Below are 18534 nucleotides of genomic sequence, written 5' to 3'. Positions count from 1 at the left end.
TGACCTCTTAGTTATGTTAGAGAGTACCAACGCTTCGTTCTTCAAAAACAATTTGTTCTGTAGTTGCATACAAGTGCATTAAAGCTGTGCTCAGTTTCTCACTCATATTGCTTTCTGGAGTTGTTATTCACTGTATACAAAATGTAGGTGTGTTTTTGTCTGTGTGTCTGTGTTTTCCGAATATTGTAGTCAGCATAACTTCATATGGTATATATGAAGAGAGAGAGGAAGAGAGAGAGAGAGAGAGAGACTGTAATGATAATGTAGCCCATCGCCCAGGATTTATCTCTTACATGGAACCTTCGAGAATATTCGAACCAAGCTGACCCTCGAATACCAAGTCAACACATCGTTTGATCCTGGAATCTGTCCAGTACCAAACCACCAGGATTATCAGTGGCCACTTCGGACTACCGTACCCTTCATACGAACGTCTCTACTCCGAACTATCCCTACCGTCACTACAGTACCGACGCAAGTTCCATACGGCAGTAACCATGTACAAACTGTTGAATGGACGTTGCCCCCCACACCTGCAAAGTCTGCTTCCTCATGCACGAGCGTCTGCTATCGACTCCCGCTACCCCCTAAGAAACAGTGAACATTTGACTACTCCTGCATACAAGACTACACGATCTCAGAGAACATTTGTGAGCAGAGCAATTTCCCTCTGGAACTCTCTCCCCAGTAGTACCCGTACAGCTAGCACCATCAGCTCCTTCAAAAATAGACTGCGCACGTCGCCTGATAACAAATACTCTGTAAACGCTTGATAAAGCATATCATAGTTTCCTAATAGTCATTGTATTACTGATAGTAGCTATTGATGGCAACAACTACTGTTCCTACTGAACGATCTGCACTGTAGAACGTATACATTATAGCGTTCAAACGTGTTAATCGCTGACTAACTAGCCTTATATAGATAACCGAGTAATATCATTTGTATCATAGACTGACATTCTAGATCGTACGACTGCTAGTCAAGCTGTAAACACGGATCACCTCTGTAGTCAAAGTTACATGTATCGTTAATACTGTTGTATATTGTATACTATTGTATAACGTATATTGTAATGTTACCAGGGCTAGCCCTTGATAATAGCCTCAGGCTAGTTGGGTAGCCCTGGCTGTATTTCTCATGATTATACAGCCGAATAAATCAAATCAAATCAAACACATCGTTTGTATGCAATTCTCAAAGAACGGAGACACAATATACACCAATCTCATTTCAGTTTGCCTCTCTTGACTCAAGTGTCAACCGTCAGTTTGCATATCATGTCGACGCAGGCGTCAACCGTAAATACAGCAGTCAATGAAGGTAGTCTGAAATCTAACTTGTTTACTGGTTGCAAGGAGGTTGATGCGAGCAAACAAGAAGAAAATGTCAATTTCAGATAATCTGAAAGATTAGATCATTATTAATTACCCTGTCAACCAGACCCACCAGGAGTGGTAGTCGGTTTCTTCGGCGGCTGAATGCAGTTTACCCGCCGATCAGATTTGATGCCCCGGAGAATTTTAGCCCGGAAGGATTTTTGCTGGTCGAGCTAAACTCCCCGGAGCGCTATAATTTAGATCGGCGGGCAGACTGCCTTGGGTCGCCGAAGAAACTGACTGGTGGCTCGGTCGTCGGTCTGACAACCAGGGTATCAGATCCTCCGCTAAGACCCGTGTCCCATATAGAAAATGTCACGTTACATACTCGAGGTATCAGGTTACAGTAACCATGGTAACAAGTGTCGTCATCACTTGAGGGGTACAGGGGAGACGATGCCATTAGAATTTCCCCCAGTAATACATGCGTTCCAATTGGAAAGTTGAGGAAACAAATATGCAATTATCTCAAGAATAAAAAGTTCAAGCCATACAAACTTACCTTCAAATGATAGCCTACTATGTCCAGTCTCAGCAAATTCATTTGCAAGAATTTCTATACGGCTAATCTTTTGATACACCCCCCCCCCCCTAATTAGAGCCCTTGGATTGGCCCATTTGGCTGAAAACAGCATTCTGGCGACGATACCACTATTTCAGGGGGGTGCGGAAACCCCCTCGATAGAGAAAGGTCATTTTTACAACTAATTCTACAAGTGTAGGGTCTTTCCTACTGCAGCCACTCCCCAAATGCCCAGATTTCACATAAAATCCCACCAAGAAAGGCTTTTCAATGGTTTAAAGCCTTGTTTTTATTCTCACCGTGGGCTCTAGGCGCATGTGCTAATGGTTACGTCACCCCTACAGATAACAGCCGATAGTGGGTCATACCAGCTCAGTGCCCGGCACATTTTCTCCTGTTTTCCTGTGCTCCGAAAGTAAGTGACCTTCATGTCTATTGTACCATTCCTGTCTATATGTCTTTGTGTACATGTAAATTTGTTCATAGTGACAACAGTGAAACAAAATAGAACAAAAACGGCATATGTAACTGCTACTACTTGTGTGTGTACGGTCAGACATGACGTGACGGGTTGTGTGCAAATAGAAGTCTTCGTTCTCAAAAAGTCTACTATTTTGTCGGCAACACCTGTTGGTGTCCTATTACTAAAGAGAATCATGAAAATAAATCGAAGTAGAATCAGTCTTCACTCCAGATATCTTGCAGGTTTTTTTTACAGTTTACATGGTACTAAGGACTCACCATGTTGTGGAGAAGTAAATAGCTAAAACATTTTCTCCGAGTTTAGAGAAAAACATGCCCTTCGACATACATGGCAATGTTGTGTACGCAAAAATGAGATTGTCATCACAAAATTATCTTCAAATATCGCTTGTTCTTTGGATTATAGGGGTTGAATAGAGATTTGACCTACTTTGTGAGACCAGTGGATACGAAACTTAATAGCACACGCCCATCTAACTAAATAAATAAAGGATTTTTTGATTTGATTTGATTTATTCGGCTGTATAATCATGAGAAATACAGCCAGGGCTACCCAGCTAGCCGGAGGCTATTATCAAGGGAATGAATTGACCTCGCGGTCGTATCATTGCAGATAAGTACATTGTACAGGGATTTTTCAGGTTTTTTTTTTGCGTATACACTGATACGTCATCGGTCACCGTTATTCTCTTCGCCAATGGCGATAGAGTATGTTTTTGTCGACTTGGGTCTGTATGTAGGTCAACAACATATAAGTCGAGAAATTGTGGATGGAACTTTTTGATTTTTTGTAGGTGTGTAGCGGTTGTCGAAAGGCATGCCTAGTTTGAAAATGGTTTACTTGGCGTTTTCCTACGGTACAGCAGCGAGCTTTGTATTTTTTCGAGGTTTGTTTCAGGAAGCATAAGTCAAAATGCAGCTGGGCGATTTCTACGATATTTGGTAGGTGTGTAGCGGTTGTGTAAAGGATTGTCTTGTGCGAGAATGGTTTAGCTAGCTTTTACCTACGGTGCTGTAGCTGACTTTATATGTAAGTGCGTTTGTCTGTATGCAAGATAACTCAAGATGCTTTTGATGAATGCTAATGATATTTTGTTGATAGCTAGGGGACACAGAAAGGGAGGTCAAGTTCGATAATGGGCCTCCTGGCGACTTGTTTTGGTACTGCAAGTGAGCGTCAAAGCTTGAGCCTAAATTTTCCAGAAGTGCCAGGTTCATAATTTTTTAGTGGTGGATAGCTGTTGGTAATCTCCAAGCAGATTCCTCCGGTTGCATTAAAACAGTAACATAAGCTGGGGAAGGAATTAGCCGGCAAGGGAGGATTATTGGCCACCGGGCTGTGGCTGTGGCCAATAACTCCTCTGCCGGCTAAACTCTTTCCCATTTGCCACAGCAAGATCTGCTTGGAGATTAAGCTGTTGGGACTAGGAGTGAATGGTGTAATTTTGGCCCCCCTAGCAGCTTGTTTGGAACTGCAGTGGGTCTTATAGTTCGTAACTTTTAAGAAGGATAACTCCAGAAGAGATTGTTGGATAGTCTTCGTTTTTGGTAGGTAGTTACTTTGGGTGATAATGAACATAATGAGATGCAAATTATATAAATCACTATCTATTTTATATAATTACTTAGGGAAACTTCTATATAGGTTAAAGATATACTTGTGACGGAGTCACCCGAAAGAACTTGAATCGGCACATAGATGTCTAAAAACAGAGAAAAAGTAGGTCAAGACAGCCAGTCTGACGAGCATGAAATTCTGATTGACCAGGGATGCTACCCGAGGTCATCTTTGGTCACAGTCCAAGGCCCCCTAAAATCAATACTATTCGGCCAGGCTGGAGTCTGGTAGAGTCTGATTTTAACAAAACACTATGAAAGTTGCGCTGGAAAGTATCACAACATTGTACATCATTTCCTTGTCACCAGTTCGCCGAGAAGGTTATGTTTTTGGTAGCATTTGTGGGTTTGTGAGGAACACACGTTCATGCAGTCATTTGCTATTGGGGTAGGTACTATTTAGTAATACATGATAAGACGTTAAAGTCTTAATAAGGGCATGATTATTTGGCGAAGAGATGTGTCCGTCGAACTCTAGTTTGATCTATTCTCGATTTAGTCGAAATATGTATCTACCAGGATACGTGCGACGGGATCTATTCAAAATCCGGCCTCCCAGAATAGAAATAGATTACTTTATTGCAAATTCCTGCCCGCAGGCTAATTGCAAGTATACATGGGGATACAATAATGATATAAATAGTATATGATAAGGTATAGAATACTGTTAATGAAATAAACGTTAAGAGATATGCGAGTCGTCATCTAGTGCTACAACTAATATAAAACGGTCGCTATTGGGTTTGAGTTCTTTTCTGTGTACAGTGAAAGATGAAATTGTCGACGTTTTTTTTAGATATATGCATTAGATATAAAATTCCCATATTCGGTTGTGAATCGGTCTATTAGTATTAGATCGGTATTTTGGACCAACACTGACTTGGACCACACAGTTATCAGTTCAACCAATGAGAGAACGCCAAGTTCTAGAGTCCTTCTAGTTCGATGTGATAACATTGTATCAGACTTACATTCAATAGACCAACAATTTGTGTCTATTTCTATCATAAGTTGGACAAAAATCCCTTACAAAATGGAATTCATTCCTACAGGACAAGATGGCCGAAAGGCAGAAACTAAACAAACAGTACAAGGATTTGAAGTGTTACGGTTGGATGGCAGCACTCCTGGCGGCGGGTGGGGCGGCCGCCATCATCGTTTGCGGAATCTACATCGTCAAACCTATGGTGGAAACCAACTCTCTCGAGTTCCAACCCACAACCTGTACTACGACAACGAGCTCTCTCACTGGTATGTCTTACTGTGATTACCTGACATTTATCTCATTTAGTAACAAATTTTCACGTATTTTGAACCACACAATGATAACCATTCATTCATCCATTCATTCCTTTCTTTTCCTTCCTTTATTCCTCCACTCTGGGAGAGCATAAAAATTATTTACAATATATACAAATATCAAAATATAAAACGCAACATAATTACACCTCCTCTCGCTTCAGAAGTTTCTGGAACAACCGTCTTGCGTTTCTGTTACAATTCTGTACACAGTTACACCTCGTCTCGTCATAAACGTTTCTAGGACAACAGTCCTGTGTTACTGTTCCAATTCTGTACACACATAGTTACACCTCGTCTTGTCATCAACGTTTCTAGGACAACAGTCCTGTGTTACTGTTCCAATTCTGTACACACATATTTACACCTCGTCTTGTCATAGACGTTTCTAGGACAACAGTCCTGTGTTACTGTTCCACTTCTGTACACACATATTTACACCTTGTCCTGTCATAGACGTTTCTAGGACAACAGTCCTGTGTTATTGTTCCAATTCTGTACACACATACTGACATAGTTACACCTCGTCCTGTCGTACACATTTCTGAAACAACAGTCCAGAGTTTCTGTTATTGTTCCTCTCACAGTATAACTACACCTCGTCCTGTCGTACACGTTTCTGGAACAACAGTCCTGTCTTTCTCTTACTGTTCTGCACACAGCATAACCACGCCTCGTCCTGTCGTACACGTTTCTGGAACAACAGTCCTGTCTTTCTCATACTGTTCTGCACATAGCATAACCACGCCTAGTCCTGTCGCACACATTTCTGGAACAACAGTCCTGTCTTTCTCTTACTGATCTGCACACAGCATAACCACACCTCGTCCTGTCGTACACGTTTCTGGAACAACAGTCCTGTCTTTCTCATACTGTTCTGCACATAGCATAACCACGCCTAGTCCTGTCGCACACATTTCTGGAACAACAGTCCTGTCTTTCTCTTACTGTTCTGCACACAGCATAACCACGCCTAGTCCTGTCACACACATTTCTGGAACAACAGTCCTGTCTTTCTCTTACTGTTCTGCACACATCATACCCACGCCTCGTCCTGTCGTACACTTTTCTGTAACAACAGTCCTGTCTTTCTCTTACTGTTCTGCACACAGCATAACCACGCCTCGTCCTGTCGTACACGTTTCTGGAACAACAGTCCTGTCTTTCTCTTACTGTTCTACACACAGCATAACCACGCCTCGTCCTGTCGTACACATTTCTGGAACAACAGTCCTGTCTTTCTCTTACTGTTCTACACACAGCATAACCACGCCTCGTCCTGTCGTACACATTTCTGGAACAACAGTCCTGTCTTTCTCTTACTGTTCTACACACAGCATAACCACGCCTCGTCCTGTCGTACACGTTTCTGTAACAACAGTCCTGTCTTTCTCTTACTGTTCTACACACAGCATAACCACGCCTCGTCCTGTCGCACACGTTTCTGGAACAACAGTCCTTGTCATTCATTCATTCATTCATTCATTAGGCTCTACAAACTACAAAAGGACATTTCTACATATATTTTTATATATCATTTTTATGAATATTAATTCTTTCTTTCACTCATTCATTATGTACAGGACAATGGATTGATTGCAGTTGCGGCAGAAGTTGCACTTCCAGTTTCCCCTGTCTGCGCATGACCGTGACGTATGAAGGAAGCACCAATGGTAACGCCAGCAGCGTCAGCGCTGTTCTGTTCGACACTGAACAAAGGCTGAATAGTGATGGGAACAACGCGCAGGTAGGATTCTATCGCTAAAGGTGGTGTCTCACTGCACTTGGGTCACCGGTGCGGCACTGCAGGTTTTTTTCACTACCATAAAAGTACAATACAAGAGTTCGTAGACCTCATATTTCCATGAAATATTTAGAGATTTTTAAAGAAAAAATATTCAATAAAAGTAAAACAACGAAACATAAAAATGTTTGGAACAAGAAATGAAGGGACAAAACATGGTATCATAGCCATCAAAGCATTCGTTCCTGTATTCAAGAAGTGCACTTTTGTAGTAAAAGTGACGCTAGTGTGGTACTACTTAATAATATCAAGTTGGCAACTTCACTCATGGCCACTTTTACAGCTGTCTAACTAGTCTTCTACAACTACACTCGTGGCTACCTTCTGAGTGTCACTTTCAGCCGTGTACAAGCTACATGGCTGAAATTCACAGCAAATCATCATCCGCCATTCACCTACCCACCACATAAAAATCAACGCCACAGCAAGTCCAGGTGCAAAAATATGACACAAAACGTGTTGCTGCAGTATCAAGTTCAACCAACAGGTGGCGCAAAATCCACCTGCACCATCCCCATCCCCGCACCTACCCACCCACCGAAAACCATTGCAAACCTTCCAACGGTTCTTGAGATATCCCCAACATAAGCTCCAGACTGTAAACAATATAGCAAAAATACTTCCATTTTCCTGGAAGTAATAATGCTGACCCCCTTTGTTGGTGTTTATACTGTATAGGGTTTCCTTAATGTTTCATTATTATCTGTATACTCAAAACTTAAGGTAGTATTTTATTCGCAACAACTATTGTAGTAGCTCTATTACTTGTATTACATGTAGTGTTTTGATTGCGACTGAAATTGTAATGAATTCGCAAATTCAGCCATTGGCTACGAGTGATTTAATTTGAATAAACCATTCATCACCATCATCATCACCATGAACGTAATCATGCGGGTAACATGTCGTTTCGCCACAATGTCAGTTCGCAAATGTCATTTCACAACAAAGTAAGTCGTTTCGCCACAAGGCACGAGTTGTTTCGCAACATCATCATGCCATAACTCTAGAGATATAAGAGAACATGATAAAATCTCAACATATTTTCGCTTCCTCAGAACCGTCAGTGCGTGTACGCACCTTGCGAAAGGCCCGTAGGTATCAACGTTAACCAAAGAGAGGTGCAACGTTTCAACGAGACCTACGCCCCAGGGAAAAACTACTCGTGTCTGTATCACCCAGACGCGCCCACGGTTAGTACATTCAATTCATTTCAATAAAAACGTATCATGTAAATATGTCATTTCTTTGTTCAGTTATCCTTCTTAGAAGATTTTGACCAAAAAACTATACTTCCAGAGCAACCTGACAAGGGGCCAAACCATACACCACGTATTCCTTACGTTACAAGGTATCTGCTAACAAAATAGTAAGACCATATAGCACATCTAGGTCAAAAGATGCAAAAACATGGGATTTCTGCTGTAGTACCAAATTTACATACTAGGGCCCAAAAAATAATTGACTTTGACATTCGTCTACCCGACACATACCCACATACTTAATATAATCGTAATTCATCTAGAGGTTCTTGAGTTATGCTGACTACAAAAATCCGGAAACACAAACAGACAGAAAGACAGACAGGCACACCCAAAACTATATCTTCATATTTCTATTTGAAGAGTTACAGAGATCTGTAAACGCATATATCTGCTAGGTGAACAATTTAACACAAAGTGTACTTCATTTTCTGTATCATTCTTCTTTCCCCTGTAGAAAGTCATTTTGAAGCGACTGTTCACGTGGAATGACATGTTCCACTCCATGCTGTGGAGTTCTATCGGTTTCGTCATCTTTGCCTGCATCACCCTGTACATCTTGGGCGAGTGTAAGAAAGTCAAGGATAAGATGCGTTCCGTGCAAGTGCCAGCACCGGCTGTGTCAGCTACGGCCCAGCCGGGGCACTTCCTCCCACCACAGGCAATGGCTTCCGGACAGTACCCAGGGGCGGATCCAGGATTTCGCAAAGGGGGGGCGCATATGCTGTTGCATGTCAGGTCGTAGCCGAAGGCCACGAATGCGCAGCGTAGCTTCGCGGGGGGAGAGCACGAGAGGGGGGTTCCCCCCCTCTCGTTGGGGGGGTTTGGGGGGCCTCCCCCGAGAACTTTTTAAAATAAAGAGGCTCTCTGGTGCATTTTAGAGCTATTTCTGTGCAAAAATACCCAACGAATCAACAAACTTTTAGGGCTGAACAAATATAATAAACGAACGAACACTGATTTTATAGTTAACGTTAGCAATCTCACATTCAACAATCATATTTTTGGCCTGGGGAAACATGTCTTGAGCCGGGGGGAGGGCTATTGAAAAAAAAATTGCCTAAGGGGCCTTAGAAATACAAGCAAAATGTGCCCCTGAAATGCAGGAAATGAAGTTTCAGGTGGTCAAGATTTCAATTTTTTTCTGGACGTGCCTGGCGACGGCTTGCGCGTCCGGCGCCCACGACGCTCTGGCGCTCGTCGCCATCAAAAATATTTTCCCCTGATAGAAATGTCATTACATTTAGCATAGTCTACCAGCAAAGTTTATCCCTCAAAGTGCAGAAAATCCTGGTTCAGAGGGTTCAAATTTCAACATTTTTCTCCAGACCTACCTTGCGACGGCTCGTGCGCTCGAAATCGTGAAAATACGTTGGGGGCGTCGTCGCCGTTAATAATATAAGCTAAAAACCCTACTAGAAAGGCTATTTAACTTAGCTTAGTCTGTCAGCAAATTTGTCCATCAAAAGTTAGGAAAGATCGTTTCAGATAGTCAAGATTTCAAAATTTTCCCGGGAGAGCATGCCCCGGACCCCCTAGGATTACGTTAATATAGTTCGCCCTCCCCATAAGAAATTTGCTGCAGCCGCCTCTGTCGTGTAATTCCATGTTCGCACGAAGTTTACGAAGACTATAGCAACTAAAATTGGTATCAATATCAATCCTGTGTGCATCGGTTCTTTGTAGACGGAATGGTTCACGGACGGCAACGGGATAAAACATTACGATGTTTACTTTCGTGACAGCGGGCTCTCTGCTGCGTGCATATGACGTAATCATGCATATGATGGCGCGAAAATTTTTCGGCAAGTTTGTTGGTTGGCCGAAATAACTCCCGTTTTGGAATGATTACAGCAGTATTGAAGCGGTTTTCGTCACGATATCGCTAAAATATACCCAAGTCTCTTCCAAGTAGAACATTAATTTGGTTTCTTTTGTGTAAATATCGTACATGTGTAGTGGAAAAGATCGCCGTTTTTTTACCTGACCCATTTTGCATCAGCCCTCCCCCCGGTAAATAACGTCAAGTCCCTTAGCGGAGACATATCATAAGTTTGACACATTTTTACTCCTGACATTTACCGTCACAGTATGAATGAATGAATGTTTGATATTGTATCTTGCGTCGCTCAGTCCACATGGGCTAATAGGGTACCAAAATAACAAATATAATAACAATATTAGAGTCAGATGGAACATAAGCGAGTTCCGAAGGAGGGCGGGAGTATTGCCTTGGCATTGCTTTGTATTGTCGCCGCTCCGCTGCAACTTTCGCTGATTTTCTGGATTTCTTTGTGGAATTCCTTTTTTTTTTGGTGGTCCAGCCGAATTTTTTTTGGGGTCCAGCCAAAGGGGGGGCGCGCGCCGGGTGCGCCCGCCCCCTAAATCCGCGCCTGGTACCTTCCACCGCCACCGACCTACCCTGGAGTACAGTCCGGTGACTCGCTGCCCATGCAGCCTGCACCCCCGCCCCAAAATCTGTACGACACCAACTACTCTAACTTCTCGCAACAAAAGACAGGATTCACATACAACTGAATGTACAGAGTCTGTGTAGACTGCTCTCGAACCAACGCCATCTCAAAGTTGTTATGTAGCTTTGATGTTGTATAGAAGAACTTTATTGCGCAACGATCGTACACGGTACGAGGAAGGGAGGAGGGAAGTCTGAACACGCAGAATGGCTTTTAGACGTCAGTGACGGTGTCATAAGAGACGTCGACTCCAAAGTGGCAATTGCAAGATAAGGATCCTGGACAAGCACGACAAGCGTTGTTAGGATGAAGGCTGTTTTTAGTACTTTTCATGTTTAATAGTGTCCAACAGACGGAAGTGAGCAGAAGACTAGCCTGATTAACTGTGCACTGACTAATTAATGCTGCTGTGCATATTTTTTCTCTCATTCTAGATGTTATAGTTTATCGATTGTAGTCATGAGGTGTTCAAGGACATTTTTGGACTAATGGACTTCATTTCATTTCATGTCTTTAACTTTGCACGCAGTTGTGAAATAAATACAAGTAAATCTGTAAATAGTAGAGGGATGTAGTACATTTCTGTATGTGTCAATACTATTATCAGTAGAGATGCGCACTATCATATATACATGTTTTCTGTCTGTAAATAGTTTACATTGCTATATATATATACTAGATAATTTTGTGTACTGTTCGAAATTGACCGACTTTATTGAAGGATGATGAAGAATTCGTCGCTTTTCCTAATATACTCCGCCATATAATGTTTATTATCATTACGTTAGAAGTCACGGGCTTAGTAGTATACACACAATTTTTGTTCTAAATCTGCATACAAGTACATTAAAGCTGTGCTCGGTTCCAAACACATATTGCTGTCTGTGGTTGATATTGATAACTGTAAATCCTGTTACCTCCATGCAGAATGTAGGTGTGCCTTTTATGAGTCTGTGTTTTTGTGTTTTTCTGTGTATTTGTCAGCATAACTTCGTAAGATATATAGATAGATATAGTGGAATGTAATGATAGCCTGTATGAAACCCCTTGATGATATATTACGTAGTACCTTCTAGAATATTCAAAACCACAGCAGCCTTTCCCTGGATGACCCTCCAACACCAGGTCAACGTATTTCCGATTGTGTGAAATTCTCAAAGAATGAAACCCGTTTCAGTTTGCATCTCTTGACACAAGTGCCAACCGTCAGTTTGCATATCTTGAAGCAAGTTATTACGGCAGTTTGGAATCTAACTTGTTTATTGGTTGCGAGCAAACAAAAAGAAAACGTCAATTTTAGACAAAATCTGAAAGATTAGATCCTTATTAATTAGCCTAGTAACTAGACTTACCCAGGGGCCACAGTTGGTTTCTTCGGCGTCACAATGCAGTCTGCCCGCCGATCTAATTTAACGATCCTGGGAGGTTTGGCCCAGCGGAGTTTTGCTGGCCTTTCCGGAGCGCTAATTTAGGTCGGCGGGCAGACTGCCTTGGGCCGCCGAAGAAATTGGCTGGGGATTCGGTGGACGGTCGACGTCTGGCAACCAGGGTATCAGATCATCCACTAAGACCTGTGTCCCATATAAAAGATGTCACGTTACTTAGGCGTAGGTCACATTTCCAAAGCGGGGCCCGGCCGGGATGTTTTGAGAAACGAAAAATTAAAATGTATGCCTAGAAAAATACACAAATCATGCCCATGCATCTTATTTTGACATTTTGTGTATTTTGATGTATCATTCTTTTTGCTCCCGAAAGCTGCCCGGCCGGGCCCCGGTTTGGAAATGCCTTACTCGGGGTATCAGGTTACTGCAACTATGGCAACAAGTGTCGTCATCACGTGGGGCGTACAGGTACTAGCCGACAGTGGGTCATACCAGTCTGTGCTCGGCACATTTTCTCGTGTGTTGCTGGGCTTCCGGAAGTAAGTAACCGTCATATCTATTGTACCATTCCTGTCTAAATGTCTTTGTGTACATGAAAATTTGTTCATGTTGACAACAGTGAAACAATTTAGGACGAAAATGACATGTGTAGCTGCCAAGTAGTACTACCTGTTTTTGTACGGTCTGACATGGCTTGACAGGTTGTCTATAGCTTGTAGTCTTTATTTTCTCAAAAAATCAGAAGTACATTATTTTTATGCAACACCTTTTGGTTGCTAGTCATAACATTAAAGACAATCATGAAACAAATCAAAATAGAAGTAGCAATTACTCCAGATATCTCGTAGGATTTCATTTTTGTCAATATTCATGGTACTAAGGATTCGTCATGCTTTGGAAACGTACATGTGCATGCCCAAACAAGCTACCCCGATGTTAGCGAAAAATATGTCCTACGACATGTATGACAATGTTGTATACGCAAAAATGAATTTTTATCACAAAATTTTCTTCAAAATATCGTTTGTTCTTTGGATTAAGGTGGTTGAATATTGACTCAACCTACTTTTTGAGACCAGTGGATTGAAACTCGATAGGCCACACCCATCTTTGCGTAACAAAGGAGACAATATATCAATGGGCATTGAACGAAATGACCTCGCGGTCGTATTATGGCAGATAAGAACAGGGATTTTTTTGTTTGTTTTTGTTTTTGCGTATACAGACTGATACGGCATTGAACACCGTTAATTGATCTATTGTCGATCTATTCGAAATATGTATCTACCAAAATACGTGCGACGGGATCTATTCAAAATTTCGGCCTCTCAGAATATAAAAAGATTACTTTATTGCAAATTCCTGCCCGAAGGATAATTGCAAGTATACATGGGAATAAAATAATGATTAAAATAGTATATAATAGGGTATAGCACCATCATCATCTTCGCCGCATGTTACTTGTTATAACGTTACTGGGTGTCGCATGCAAAGTAATGATCACAATGATTTGAATTTTGGTACACATTCATATCAGACTTTATACTTGACATCTATGCTTCGAAATCTGAGTTGTGCTTATTATTTCTGGCTGAGGCCGAGAACTTATTGCATATTGAAAAATTCTGTCTTGGTATGACATTGTTAAAGACTTACACTCAATAGACTGTGACAATTTTTGTCTGTTTCTATCACAAATTGGACAAAAACCCATTGTAAAGTGGAATTCATTCCTATAGGACTGGACTCCCCAAGATGGACGAAAGGAGGAAGTTGCACAAACAGTACAAGGATTTGAAGTGTTACGGGTGGATGGCTGCACTCCTGGCGGCGGGTGGGGCAGCCGCCATCATTGTTTGCGGAATCTACATCGTCAAGCCTGTGGTGGAAACCAACTCCCTTGAGTTCAAACACACAACTTGTACTACGACTGGGAGCTCTCTCACTGGTACCTAAAGTAATAGTCTTCAGTTTAGCAGTCCTTGAACCCCACTGTTACAACAGCAAGTAAATGTTAAGCCCCCTTCACACGAGAACAAGAATCAGCCGGAATGCTGTCGGAATGAAAACTCTTTTCTATTCCTGACATATTCTTGCCAATTCGTAGTGTGTTCTAGACATTCTTACTGCATTCCAGCTATTCATGCCCGTTCTCTTGGCTGGCCCGAAAGTTTTTGACATGTTCAAAACTGTCGAGGTGCATTCGAAGTGGAGAAATATCGAATGGCATTCCAAGTGGATTCTAAGTACATTCTGCCTATTCTAACTGCAGTATGACCACATTCTGCGGCATTCCAACAGTATTCGAAACATTCTTTTCCCATTCGATGGAGAACTGAAACGGCAAGCCACTTCAAATCCTGTCCGAATGTGGCCAAAATATAATCTTGAGTATCTGGAATGCAATAAGAATTTCTCGAATACAGTACAAATTCACAGGAATAGAAAAGATTTTTTTCATTCTGACAGCATTTTGGCTCATTCCTTCTCGTGTGAAGGGGATACAAAGTCCATTTGGAATTCCCACTCGGAATGGCCCCGAATGTGGCACGAATTTTGCAATACTTCATTCCGGCTGGTTCTGATTGATTCCTGCTGATTCGGTTTCAGTGTGAAGGCCCTATTATGGATAATATCCTCAGCAGACTGAAAAAAAACCCAGTGGGGTAGAGCGAAAAAAAACAAGATGGCTTCATTTTTCAAATAGGCACAATAAACGTTGGAACAAGAATTGAAGGAACAAAACATGGTAGCACAGCCAACAAAGCATTTACCGCCCATGTGCCATGATGTAGGCTGTGCAACTTAAAAGTCGCTAGACACAATTAATAATGAACCATTCATTTATTAATTTATTAATTTATTAATTTATTAATTTATTCATTTATCCATTTATTTATTCATTTATTCATTTATTCATTCATTCATTCATTCATTCATTCATTCATTCATCCATTCATTCATTCATTCATTCATTCATTCTTATCTTTATATACAGGACAATGGATTGATTGCAGTTGCGGCAGAAGTTGCAGTTCCAGTTTCCCCTGTCTGCGCATGACTGTGACGTATGAGGGGAGCACCAATGGTAACACCAGCAGCAGCAGCAGCGCCGTGCTGTTCGACACTGAACAAAGGCTCAATGATGATGGGAACAACGCGCAGGTAGTATTCTATCACTAACGGTGGTATCTCACTGCACTTGGGGCACCGGTGCGACACCACGGGGTTCGTTCACTGCAGCACTGTTGTATTATTTTCGCCGATTTTTTTTATAATCTAGATATAGCGTAATACGTAACTTAGAAGACAATAAAATATACAAAGCGTAAGAAAATTCGTTCTTTGTCTCTGAAATTTGTTGAGCAATCTTTCTAACCCCGCAGTGCCGCACCGGTGCCCCAAGTGCAGTGAGATATCGCCTTTACACACGAATCAAATCATTAATTTTCTTTGTTAGTTTTCATTTATTCTTAATTAGGGTTATAATACGTGCTTGTATCAAACATGTTCCTAATTACCCTGTTTTTTAAAAGTAACGGATATAAGCAACACCGCTGATAAAAGGAGACGACAAATTGTCTGTCTTCTTCTATGAAAGCATATCATAAAGCTGACTCCCTTTGTTGGTGTTTATACTATATAGGATTTCCTTCATGCTCATTTTAATGTTCTATTAATCTGTCTAAAGAAAACTTTAAGAGTTGAATACACCATTTTTATTGATAAATGATAGTGATATGTAGTATTTTATTTGCAACTACTATTGAATTTTTATTTTATTTTAATTGCAACCACAATTGTAATAAACTCACAATTCAGCCATTGGCTGCGAGTGATTTTAATTTGAATAAACCATTCATCATCATCATCATAAAAGTAATGATGCAGACAACAGGTCGTTTCGCCACAATGTCAGTTCGCCAATGTCATTTCGCCACAAAGTGAGTCGTTTCGCAACAAGGCACGAGTCGTTTCGCAATATCATCATGCGATAACTCTAGAGATATAAGAAAACATGATAAAATGTCAACATATTATGACTTCCTCAGAACCGTCAGTGCGTGACAGCACCATGCGAAAGGAACTCACGTGACAACCAAAGAGAGGTGCTGCGCTTCAACGAGACCTACGCGCCTGGGAAAAACTACTCATGTCTGTACCATCCAAACGCGCGCACGGTCAGTACATTAGATTCAATCCTTTGATATAAGAAATATCATGTAAATTTGTCGTTCCCTTGTTCAGTTATTCTTCTTTAACGATTTTGACAAAAACTGTAGTTCCAGATCAACCCGTTAGGGGGCTCAAACATACAACACGTATTCATTATGATACAAGCTATCTATTTTCCACCAAATAAATTAAGATCATAGCACAACCAGATCAAAATATTGCTGCAGCACTAATTATAAGGTCTTACACCAGGAAGCCCAAAATTGACTTTGACCTTTGTCTATCCAACACTTACCCACATGCCAAATATTATTGTAATCCATTCAGAGGTTCTTGAGTTATGCTGACTACAAAAAAACGGAAACACAAACAGACAAACAGACAGACACACCCAAAATTATATCTTCATATTTCTGGTATTTTTGAAAAAGTACTTACGGAGACTTACGCATGCATCTGTAAAGTGAACTGTACTTCATTTTCTGTATTATACTTCTTTTTCCTGTAGAAAGTTCTTCTGAAGCGACTGTTCACTTGGGATGACATGTTCCACTCCATGTTGTGGAGTAGTGTCGGGTTCGTCATCTTTGCCTTCATCACCTTGTACATCATGGGAGAGTGTAAGAAGGTCAAAGACAAGATGCGTTCCGTACAGGTAGCAGCACCGGCTGTGTCCGCGGCCCAGCCGGGGCACTTCATCCCACCATCAACGGCCTCAGGGCTTCCACCACCCCCGGCCTACCCTGGAGTACAGTCCGGTGACTCACTGCCCATGCAACCCCCACCCCCGTCCCAAAATTTGTACGACACCAAATACTCTAACTTCTCTCAACAACAGTCAGGATTAACATACAGCTGAATCCACACTCTGTACAGACTGCTCTCCAACCAATTCCATCTTTAAAAAAAGTTGATGTTGTGTATCAGTTTGAAAATGCACGCCAAGCCTAAAAGACACTAGAAAATGTTAGGCCTATGTCACAATTGCTGGGGACCAGACCGGGCAGCTTTCAGGAACGAAAAGTGTGATAATAAAAGACACCAAACTGCACAAGACAAGAGAACAGTCGTGGACATTATTTGTGTATATTTTTACGGTCACATTTCTATTTTCGTTTCCACAAACAGCCCGGCCGGTCCTTGGTTTGGCAATGTAATGTTAGCATCATGAAAACTCTCACTGATTGTGCCTCCTCCTCTAGCGACATGACCAGTGAAAGTGCTACTAGAAGCTTGATATATATAGTCAGGCTATGGTAAATGCCATTGATTCTACAGATGTGTGTGTGTGTTCGTAAGATGTGTATATACTTGTATCTCTCTTTGTATATACAGTATACTGTATAGAAATGTAGTTAACTTTTGTACCTACATTTCAGAAATTCCATAAAATTAAAATCTTACTTAGGTAGTAAAATAGTTGCGATGTCGTTGCTATAAGTTGCATCTAATATTTATTGTTGCAACGCAGTGTTGTCGTCAATTCTGTCACCAGTTGGGAACAATGTAGAAAAGACAGGTGAAGTCATGTGAGGACAACATTTTCACATGTCAAAGGCCAGGGCATGTGACTGACTAAATATAAAGACCTCCTTACGTAAGTTAGCAGGTCACGCTTGGATGCTCTTGAAAGAACCAAGTCAGTGGTGTATGCGGATACAAACAAAATGCCATACCGCCCTTGACACTTCGCAAACACCTGTCTTTTAGCACTGTTGGAACATTGCAGAGAAGCAAAATACTCTTAAATACAGCATTTCCACTACTTAGATATCAGAATATCGTCACTTTTTGACGTACTGTTAAAGTAGTAGTAGTGGTACTACTACTACAACTTGTACCTTTATAGAGATTGTAAATTCAGGTAAATAATATTCAAATACAATTTTGATATCTACAACTGGATGAATTCTGCGTTTTTTTTAATTTGTTGCAGAAATTAAGTTGTATTTGAATGTTACTTAGCAGTAGTTTTTTGTCTGTCATGAAAGAAGGCCCCCATATACCCCCTCACATTAGGCGAAAATCGATCGGACGACGAGTCTGCAAGCTCTAAATTACGAGGAGGCAGGACCCTGATGCCGACGAAGAAATTGCCGAGTTATCCACGCTTCACGTCAGGGTCAATGCA

General features: G+C 41.4%; 2 protein-coding genes across 2 annotated transcripts; both read left to right on the top strand.

The window, feature by feature from the left end:
- The first annotated feature begins 2145 nt into the window (after window positions 1–2145).
- On the top strand, window positions 2146–11715 carry LOC118430906. The gene is made up of 7 exons (XM_035841936.1): window positions 2146–2318; window positions 5056–5254; window positions 6886–7049; window positions 8165–8299; window positions 8826–9046; window positions 10765–10931; window positions 11509–11715. The coding sequence occupies exons 2-6, from the start codon at window positions 5062–5064 to the stop codon at window positions 10904–10906; spliced, it is 855 nt and encodes a 284-aa protein (XP_035697829.1). The 5' UTR covers window positions 2146–2318; window positions 5056–5061; the 3' UTR covers window positions 10907–10931; window positions 11509–11715.
- Window positions 11716–12636: 921 nt separating this feature from the next.
- LOC118430904 lies at window positions 12637–18222 on the top strand. The gene is made up of 5 exons (XM_035841935.1): window positions 12637–12766; window positions 13967–14175; window positions 15226–15392; window positions 16280–16408; window positions 16912–18222. Exons 1-5 carry the CDS (start codon window positions 12660–12662, stop codon window positions 17260–17262), a joined length of 963 nt encoding a protein of 320 aa, XP_035697828.1. The 5' UTR covers window positions 12637–12659; the 3' UTR covers window positions 17263–18222.
- Window positions 18223–18534: the final 312 nt, after the last annotated feature.

Source organism: Branchiostoma floridae, chromosome 14 (assembly GCF_000003815.2).
Source record: "Branchiostoma floridae strain S238N-H82 chromosome 14, Bfl_VNyyK, whole genome shotgun sequence".
Lineage (NCBI taxonomy): Eukaryota > Metazoa > Chordata > Leptocardii > Amphioxiformes > Branchiostomatidae > Branchiostoma > Branchiostoma floridae.
The sequence above is the reverse complement of the archived record's forward strand: the minus strand, read 5'-3'. Positions and strand labels throughout refer to the sequence as shown.